The sequence below is a fragment of the Salvelinus fontinalis genome, chromosome 14, assembly GCF_029448725.1.
Source record: "Salvelinus fontinalis isolate EN_2023a chromosome 14, ASM2944872v1, whole genome shotgun sequence".
Lineage (NCBI taxonomy): Eukaryota > Metazoa > Chordata > Actinopteri > Salmoniformes > Salmonidae > Salvelinus > Salvelinus fontinalis.
Genome location: NC_074678.1, coordinates 693,335 through 703,215, shown reverse-complemented (window position 1 = coordinate 703,215; position 9,881 = coordinate 693,335). Strand labels below are relative to the sequence as shown.

Below are 9,881 nucleotides of genomic sequence, written 5' to 3'. Positions count from 1 at the left end.
CGAAGATCATCAAAGGTAAGCAATTCATTTGATTGCTTTTCTGGCTTTCGTGACCAATCTACATTGCTGCTAGGTGTTCTTAATGTTTTGTCTAGTGATCGATAAACTCACACAAACGCTTGGATTGCTTTCGCTGTAAAGCATATTTTCAACATCTGACACGACAGGTGGATTAAAGAACAATACTTGAGTCAGCAGAGAATATCACAGTAATGCAGCAAGAGGACTGAATCTGAATAGGGCTGCAGGGTCATTATGTAAATGTGGAAAGATGATGGGATTCATGTTTGTATTTCATTAGATGGTGTTTTATTAAAACAGTACGAGTCAGCTCAAGTATTTCAACAAAACACTAAGAAAATACTTTAAGGGTTACAGTATCATAGTACAATGACTTGTATCTATTAGCTTTAGGTACAGTATTTTACCTGCTATATTTTCCCGTGCACCGAGGAGAAAACAGTTAGGTGGAATGTAACATTGTAACATGCAGTTAAGGCGGAATGTAACGTATCAGGTTGTAAACTAAATGTGTTAAATTCAAGTATCAGTTTTATAACAAAGTCAACTTACATACATAAACAATATTGCCAGTGCTATTTTCTGAGGTCAATAACAGAACATCATTTATTAAAGCTGGAATCCTTAATGGTGAAACAGCCACGTCCATTCACGATATTACAACAACAAAGACATTAATGCAAACAACCCCCCCCCCCCCCCCCCCACGTACATCACTGCACACGTGATAGAACAGCCCCTTATGTACCATGCTGCTCTGCACCAAAAACCCTGACAATGTGGCAGCCAATGGCACTGTTTCCCTCTGCTGCGGATTCCATCTTTAAATTAGCTCTTAGAATAAATACAACTAAAAGGATTGGTTTCTTTGAACTTACAAAAGTAATGTCAAAACAATCAGAGGCAGAAGAAAACATTTCTCAACAACATTTCTCAATAAAAATTCCAGGATGCAATAAATTATAAATAAATATTAAAATAAATAAATAAAAGTTACATTTAAAATACATTTAAAAGTTTAATTCCAGAAACTATTTCAGCTGATGCCTTATCAGAGCTCAGTGGTCCTTTCTTTCAGAAGTACTGTGGGGTTGACATCGTTGCTCCCCGACTGTGCTGTACTGGAATTGATGGTATTGGATCTATTGTCTTCTACGTCGGGCACATGAAAGGACGCCACAGGGCACGGGCCCTTGACGTTGCTGCACACCAGCCTCTGTAAGGACGCGGTGTTGATGATGTCAAAGCCGACGCTCCCGCCAAAGGTGCTGGGCTTCCAGTACTCTGGTGAGCAAATGGGGTTTCCCATCAGGCCTTTCAGAGAATAGGGGGCACCCATCTCCACCATGGTCTCCCCAAAGATAGCATTGGTTCTGGGCTTCTCCACCAGCAGACCTGGGTAGAGCTCCACAGCATCCACATGCCCATACATCTCCTCCAGCTCTGCAGCCATCTCCTTTTCTCCTGGGAAACACACAGAGAGAAAAGTGTTCCGTTAGTTACTCAACCAGGCTTCAACAGGAAATGTTAAGTTAGTTACTCTACTCAACCTGGCTTCTAAAGGAAATGTTACGTTAGTTACTCTACTCAACCAGGCTTCTAAAGGAAATGTTACGTTAGTTACTCAACCAGGCTTCTAAAGGAAATGTTACGTTAGTTACTCAACTCAACCTGGCTTCTAAAGGAAATGTTACGTTAGTTACTCTACTCAACCAGGCTTCTAAAAGAAATGTTACGTTAGTTACTCTACTCAACCAGGCTTCTAAAGGAAATGTTACGTTAGTTACTCAACTCAACCAGGCTTCTAAAGGAAATGTTACGTTAGTTACTCAACTCAACCAGGCTTCTAAAGGAAATGTTACGTTAGTTACTCTACTCAACCAGGCTTCTAAAGGAAATGTTACGTTAGTTACTCTACTCAACCTGGCTTCTAAAGGAAATGTTACGTTAGTTACTCTACTCAACCAGGCTTCTAAAAGAAATGTTACGTTAGTTACTCTACTCAACCAGGCTTCAACAGGAAATGTTAAGTTAGTTACTCTACTCAACCAGGCTTCTAAAGGAAATGTTACGTTAGTTACTCAACTCAACCTGGCTTCTAAAGGAAATGTTAAGTTAGTTACTCAACCAGGCTTCAACAGGAAATGTTAAGTTAGTTACTCTACTCAACCAGGCTTCTAAAGGAAATGTTACGTTAGTTACTCAACTCAACCTGGCTTCTAAAGGAAATGTTACGTTAGTTACTCAACCAGGCTTCAACAGGAAATGTTACGTTAGTTACTCTACTCAACCAGGCTTCTAAAGGAAATGTTACGTTAGTTACTCTATTCAACCTGGCTTCTAAAGGAAATGTTACGTTAGTTACTCTATTCAACCAGGCTTCTAAAGGAAATGTTACGTTAGTTACTCAACTCAACCAGGCTTCTAAAGGAAATGTTACGTTAGTTACTCAACTCAACCTGGCTTCTAAAGGAAATGTTACGTTAGTTACTCAACCAGGCTTCAACAGGAAATGTTACGTTAGTTACTCAACCAGGCTTCAACAGGAAATGTTACGTTAGTTACTCTACTCAACCAGGCTTCTAAAGGAAATGTTACGTTAGTTACTCAACTCAACCAGGCTTCTAAAGGAAATGTTACGTTAGTTACTCAACCAGGCTTCTAAAGGAAATGTTACGTTAGTTACTCTACTCAACCAGGCTTCTAAAGGAAATGTTACGTTAGTTACTCAACTCAACCAGGCTTCTAAAGGAAATGTTACGTTAGTTACTCAACCTGGCTTCTAAAGGAAATGTTACGTTAGTTACTCAACTCAACCTGGCTTCTAAAGGAAATGTTACGTTAGTTACTCTACTCAACCAGGCTTCTAAAGGAAATGTTACGTTAGTTACTCTACTCAACCAGGCTTCTAAAGGAAATGTTACGTTAGTTATTCTACTCAACCAGGCTTCTAAAGGAAATGTTACGTTAGTTACTCTACTCAACCAGGCTTCTAAAGGAAATGTTACGTTAGTTACTCAACTCAACCTGGCTTCTAAAGGAAATGTTACGTTAGTTACTCAACTCAACCTGGCTTCTAAAGGAAATGTTACGTTAGTTACTCTACTCAACCAGGCTTCTAAAGGAAATGTTACGTTAGTTATTCTACTCAACCAGGCTTCTAAAGGAAATGTTATGTTAGTTACTCTACTCAACCTGGCTTCTAAAGGAAATGTTACGTTAGTTACTCTACTCAACCAGGCTTCTAAAGGAAATGTTAAGTTAGTTACTCTACTCAACCAGGCTTCTAAAGGAAATGTTACGTTAGTTACTCTACTCAACCAGGCTTCTAAAGGAAATGTTACGTTAGTTACTCTACTCAACCTGGCTTCTAAAGGAAATGTTACGTTAGTTACTCTACTCAACCTGGCTTCTAAAGGAAATCTTACGTTAGTTACTCTACTCAACCTGGCTTCTAAAGGAAATGTTACGTTAGTTACTCAACCAGGCTTCTAAAGGAAATGTTACGTTAGTTACTCTACTCAACCTGGCTCCTGAGGGAAATGTTACGTTAGTTACTCAACCAGGCTTCTAAAGGAAATGTTACGTTAGTTACTCTACTCAACCAGGCTTCTAAAGGAAATGTTAAGTTAGTTACTCTACTCAACCAGGCTTCTAAAGGAAATGTTACGTTAGTTACTCTACTCAACCAGGCTTCTAAAGGAAATGTTACGTTAGTTACTCTACTCAACCTGGCTTCTAAAGGAAATGTTACGTTAGTTACTCTACTCAACCTGGCTTCTAAAGGAAATCTTACGTTAGTTACTCTACTCAACCTGGCTTCTAAAGGAAATGTTACGTTAGTTACTCAACCAGGCTTCTAAAGGAAATGTTACGTTAGTTACTCTACTCAACCTGGCTCCTGAGGGAAATGTTACGTTAGTTACTCAACCAGGCTTCTAAAGGAAATGTTACGTTAGTTACTCAACCTGGCTTCTAAAGGAAATGTTACGTTAGTTACTCAACTCAACCTGGCTTCTAAAGGAAATGTTACGTTAGTTACTCTACTCAACCTGGCTTCTAAAGGAAATGTTACGTTAGTTACTCTACTCAACCAGGCTTCTAAAGGAAATGTTACGTTAGTTACTCAACTCAACCAGGCTTCTAAAGGAAATGTTACGTTAGTTACTCAACCTGGCTTCTAAAGGAAATGTTACGTTAGTTACTCTACTCAACCTGGCTTCTAAAGGAAATGTTACGTTAGTTACTCTACTCAACCAGGCTTCTAAAGGAAATGTTACGTTAGTTACTCTACTCAACCAGGCTTCTAAAGGAAATGTTACGTTAGTTACTCTACTCAACCAGGCTTCTAAAGGAAATGTTACGTTAGTTACTCAACCAGGCTTCTAAAGGAAATGTTACGTTAGTTACTCTACTCAACCAGGCTTCTAAAGGAAATGTTACGTTAGTTATTCTACTCAACCAGGCTTCTAAAGGAAATGTTACGTTAGTTACTCTACTCAACCTGGCTTCTAAAGGAAATGTTACGTTAGTTACTCAACTCAACCAGGCTTCTAAAGGAAATGTTACGTTAGTTACTCTACTCAACCAGGCTTCTAAAGGAAATGTTACGTTAGTTACTCAACCTGGCTTCTAAAGGAAATGTTACGTTAGTTACTCAACTCAACCTGGCTTCTAAAGGAAATGTTACGTTAGTTACTCAACCAGGCTTCTAAAGGAAATGTTAAGTTAGTTACTCTATTCAACCTGGCTTCTAAAGGAAATGTTACGTTAGTCTACTCAGTTTGAGAGCTGTTTCACAAGTATTTAGAGAGTACGTTTGACAGTCTGGATGCAATACAAAATACATGGAAACAGATTCAATCTAAAAGTCCTCCAAACATCTCGCTTTTTTACACTGTATCTCTCACACACACAGAAACCCTTCTGGTTAATTCTCACATTCTTATTGAGGCAGTGCAGAGCATGTCAACTCCCCAAACACTCCTCTGTTTAGACCTGACACTCTGCCATCACTAACTGCTTTCTGGAACGAAGTGCACATCTGTTTGCCCCACTGTAGGTTTACTCCAATATAAAACTTACATCCACAGGATCTACTGTATCTGCCCAGGCCAGTTTCATTAGTATTTCAAAACGTTTTTTAAAAAATGTCACAGTTAAAATGCAAATGTGAACTATGATATAGTATCAGTAATAACTAGAGACACCTTTAGTAATTAGAGTTATTTAGTACCAGTCTTAACTGGTTTTAATTATTTCCTGTCCAAACAGGATAGTAGGATGTTACACCTTCTACTGTTAAATGGGAATTACACTAATTCATCACTACATAATAATCTAACTCAATCTCAATGCTTACAGGGTGATCAGTGTTTATGTTATAGCTGTGATGCTAATGGTGGTTCTCTCACCTGTGAGGTCTTCAAAGGAGGTGTATGGCTTCATGGAGAAGCGTTTCCTATAGGCGTTGAGGGACTGGTAGCGCATCTGTCTGCTGTTCTCTATGGACTTCAGAGCCACCATCATCACTGCAGGGGGGACGTTACGACCTCCAGCAACCTGAGGACGGACGAGGGAGGGGAAGTAAGTCGACCAGCCTCAAACAACAACGAGTTTCTCTTTATTTTGAATTACTGACATTTCCTCAGGGTAAACACTGAGGTAAAATAGTTGGATTAAGTTTGCTTAAAACACAATAACATGCAACATCATCCACCCAATACTTCAGCCACCTCAAGGGGCCACAACACTCAGAGCCCACAACTTAAATCCCACACAGAGAGTCTCTTACCCGTCCAGCGATCTGCTTGGTGAAGGATTCCACCAGGTTGGAGATGCCGTGTGTGGTGACCACGGAGGTGTTGAAGACAAACTGGGGGTAGGAGTAAACCTGCTCCTGGATGTGGAAGGCGTCGGGCATCAGTGGGTGCCAGTGGTACAGGGTGTTGAACTCTGATGCGATGCGGTTCTGATACTGGAAACGCTCTTTGAAGAGAAGCTCCGGGTCGAACTTCAGCTTGAAGTGGTAGCCGCTCAGGTGCTGCACATAGTCCTCGATCACAATCTTGATGGTCTCACCTATAAGAAGGAGCAAGGGGAGGGACAATTAGTTAGAGTCTTTTGTTTCGTTATATTATTTATTTCTTCACCTACCCTTTTACAAGATAGAGCAGTTAGAAGTTATTAAAAACCTCCATAAAGTCAATTTTAAAATAATGTCTCAGGGTTATCAATTCCCACCTAGCCCTATTTGTATGGTACCACTGAACTGCCGACTCAAGTGACCGACCGACAACTTTATGTAGCAGCCATTAACACATAGCTATAGAGAAGTTGACGTGAAGGAGAATACCACTCCCTGTGGTCAGACCCATCCAGAGGAAGTGGGTTATACTTCGGTTCATTAGCTCGCAATATAATCAAATATTGGATCTAGATGTCTCTATTTTAGAAACAAAGAACAGCTGTTTGCAAATTCAGCTAACCTACAGTATTTGATGGGCACAAGTTACAATACACAGTGTTAATCCAGATACTATGTAAGATCTGACCACATGAGTATAACCACATCATATAATAATGAGCAGCAAGTCCTACACCTCTTTTTTCCACATGCTGTTTGCTGAGACTACTCACCAATGAGAATGAGGCGTGATGTCTGGAAGAGCCTATCATCATCCCAGTCCGGGTGGACCTCCTTCAGGACATCACAGACGCGGTTGTGTTCCCTCAGCCAGATAGTAGCGTACATCATGAGACCAGGCACCAGGCCGAACGCCTCATGGCCCACAGCGAAGCGGTGAGACTCAGGGACATGGGGAGGGTAGTGCATATCAGCCCCAACCTCTTTCACTGTAGGTGGGTACACCTCTCCATCCAGCACCTAGAGAGAGCAAAGGTGAGAGAAGAGACCGTCAGCTGGAACTATGACAAACAGTATAAATTCAGTGATGTTCAAGGTGGTTGATGGTTGACAAGATCTATTCAGTACCTGAAACTTCAGCTTGCCATCCTTGAAGAGCCGCAGTTTGTGTTGCCTCTCAAGGTTTTCCCCGTAGATGTGACCAAGGTCCACCTGGAAAACAAGCATCGAAATCAGTTACATAGGCCTATATACATACGTCTTCTTTCAGTTAACTCCATCTCTCTGGGTGAAACCATGTTGTATTGTTCAGTGCATGTCTGTTGTGTGCTGTGCTGTGTAGTTATGCATACATGTATATACTCTACCCACCCCATGGCCCTTGGCTTTAGTAAATGCCGGCCCCATCTTCTGGTCAGATTTGAAGAACTGGTGGGTGAAGTGTTGGGCGAAGAAAGCAAACATCAGGCTGGAACCCTGGGGGTCGGGGATAAATTTCCTCCTGATCAGGAGCTTCTCAGCCAGCATCTTAGCATCAGGTAGCTCTATCTTACCTGCATGGGGGAAATACAATATTTCTGTCAATTTAGAGACGCTCACTTTCAATTTGAGCTTATACCTGGAATGAGTTACTAATCAATGGCTAAGTTACAGTGTGATTGTTTTTCTTTATATATCTTTCAAATGAACATTTTGCATGGACACAACCTAACCTGATCCTATGTCCACCAAACCAAAAGCAAACCTCTGTGAGGTAACAGTATCAAAAGGTGTTGCCCGATATCCGCCATTGCAAAATCACTGTGTTGAAATCAGTGAAACGTCCTTTCTCATTACAATTAGTGTGCTACGATCACTGCATGGGAATGCCAGAAGAATGGCGGTGTGGCTCAGTGAGTATGAATTTGTGCTGTGATTTTGCCTCATAGAAAACCTCAGCGAGGCAGCCAACTCTAAGCTACAAGGACTGTCAGGCATGTACATGACGTAATGGAGGTTAGCCACGTTGTTTTTTTGTTTTTTTTAAATCTGAGAGAACAGGTTTAGAGAGAGAGAGAGAGAGAGAGAGAAAGAGAGAGATTACCTACGACTCCCATTGGGGTTGGGCAATCCTTGGGCAGAGGAGGGAGGGTTCGTGTGTAGTAAGACAGGTTGGAGTAGGCTTCCCAGCTTTTATAATTATAGTCCGCATTGAAGGTCGGTGGACTGTCGATCAGATGAGAGCGGGCTTGAGAGAGAGGGCGAGAACAAAATTGATTAACATGAACTCAAAATAAACAGGGATGACTTTATATGTTATTGTAACCGTAATTATCAAATAGTTTTGACAATGCAAAACTTCACATCAATAGTTTTGACATTATCAAATGGCAAGAGAGAAAAGCTAATGAAGACTATGACATTATTGAACTCAACTCACATGTCAGAACATATCTCATGATAGCATCCCTGAGGAATGAAATGCTATTGATGATGTTCCAGAACCCCTTGTAGTTGGTGAGGAGGTAATGCACTGTGTTTGGGCCAGGCTTCAGAGACACTTTAATCCACGTGAAAAATTCAGCTGTCAAATCCAAATAAAAGCATATTAATTAAGTGTCCAGAGAGAAAAGATTGAGTTGTTTTTATGTTGATTTTTATACAGCTATCGGTATATATTGAATGTACGTTACGTTGTGTGCAGTTGTGGCCGTAGAATCCGGTGCGTGTGCAGTCGCACTCATAGTCTTCTGAGCCCATGGCAGTACACACGCCGCGGTTCAGGCATGGCTGCGAACAGCAAGGGTTGCCTGCATAGACACATTTTTGGTTAGGTTTGACTGAGGGTAATAAATTATGATCACAAAAACATGTCATTATCTGATCATTTCTATGTACATATAGACCTACATACTGTATCAAATCATTCACATAGATAGGCCTATATATCCAAATATAGGCTAGGCTATCAAATCCAAAATATGTTTTTTGATATAGCATAAAAAGAAACTCATAATGCTTCGATAGCTGATTGAAAAATGGTTAGAAAGGTCAATAAACTGTTTATACACATTTTGTTAACACGTTGCACATATGGTATGTTCAAACGAACACATTTAAACTGCATCAAAGTTTAATAACTTATATCTCATCATGTTCTTACCTCCTTCGCAGACAAATATTATGCCCAGAGGCAGAAATAGAAGCGCGGATATGATTCTGTTCATTCCAATGTCTTTTATCGACAGCGCAACTCTGTTTTCTCTTCCGTTTGAGGTATCCAACTTCTGCGGTTGTGAATGAACCTGTGTGCCGCGAGAACACGTTTTATAATACTTGATGTGGGCGTGAGTTTGACATACCGAGCTATGGGCTCAACCTCTGGTCTTTATTGATAGATTAAGATTTAGAATGGACCAGTGGAAATATTTGTAATGAGGATTTAATACCAATTTTGGTAATAATAAACCATCTCAGTCAAACAAATATTTATTAAGCTATAGGAAATAATCAGCAATTACTTACAATTATTCATAGACTTAATGATGGGGAAGAGTGGGGTAAATTGAGAAGAAGGGGTAAACTGAGCCAAGACGGTAAATTAAGCTAACCTTGATTCTAGGAAACCATACCCAAAATTAATAATTTGACCAAATATGTAGGAAAAGGTTATCATTTCATAGATTAAGGAAGAAACCACATAGAAAAAGTTGTAAGCAAGTTAGGTCCAAAAAACAGATTTTCACCAAGTCAAAATAATTTATTGTGGTAGAGGTTTCGTGATGCTTGTTTCTAAACCAAATAGATAATTTTAAGATTGTTCTATACATCCGTTGGGGTATCTATATATGAGGTCCTAAACCTAGCATGAAAGTTCATCCTTGTAGCTGTGTGGGCTAATATAGTCAAAATGTTAGCCTTAAGGAAAGTTGAGCCAATGGCCTTGGGGTAAATTGAGCCAAAGGTTGAGCCAATGGCCTTGGGGTAAATTGAGCCAAAGGTTGAGCCAATTGAA

At 40.2% G+C, this 9,881-nt stretch overlaps 1 protein-coding gene across 1 annotated transcript; it reads right to left on the bottom strand.

Moving 5' to 3' along the window:
* Positions 1-741: 741 nt before the first annotated feature.
* ptgs2b (prostaglandin-endoperoxide synthase 2b) lies at positions 742-9,145 on the bottom strand. Its single transcript, XM_055943698.1, has 10 exons — positions 9,030-9,145; positions 8,560-8,676; positions 8,307-8,450; positions 7,971-8,114; positions 7,259-7,440; positions 7,016-7,099; positions 6,661-6,907; positions 5,816-6,102; positions 5,436-5,583; positions 742-1,485 (listed from the first exon to the last, which is right to left on the bottom strand). The coding sequence occupies exons 1-10, from the start codon at positions 9,091-9,093 to the stop codon at positions 1,073-1,075; spliced, it is 1,830 nt and encodes a 609-aa protein (XP_055799673.1). The 5' UTR covers positions 9,094-9,145; the 3' UTR covers positions 742-1,072.
* Between the last annotated feature and the right edge of the window lie 736 nt (positions 9,146-9,881).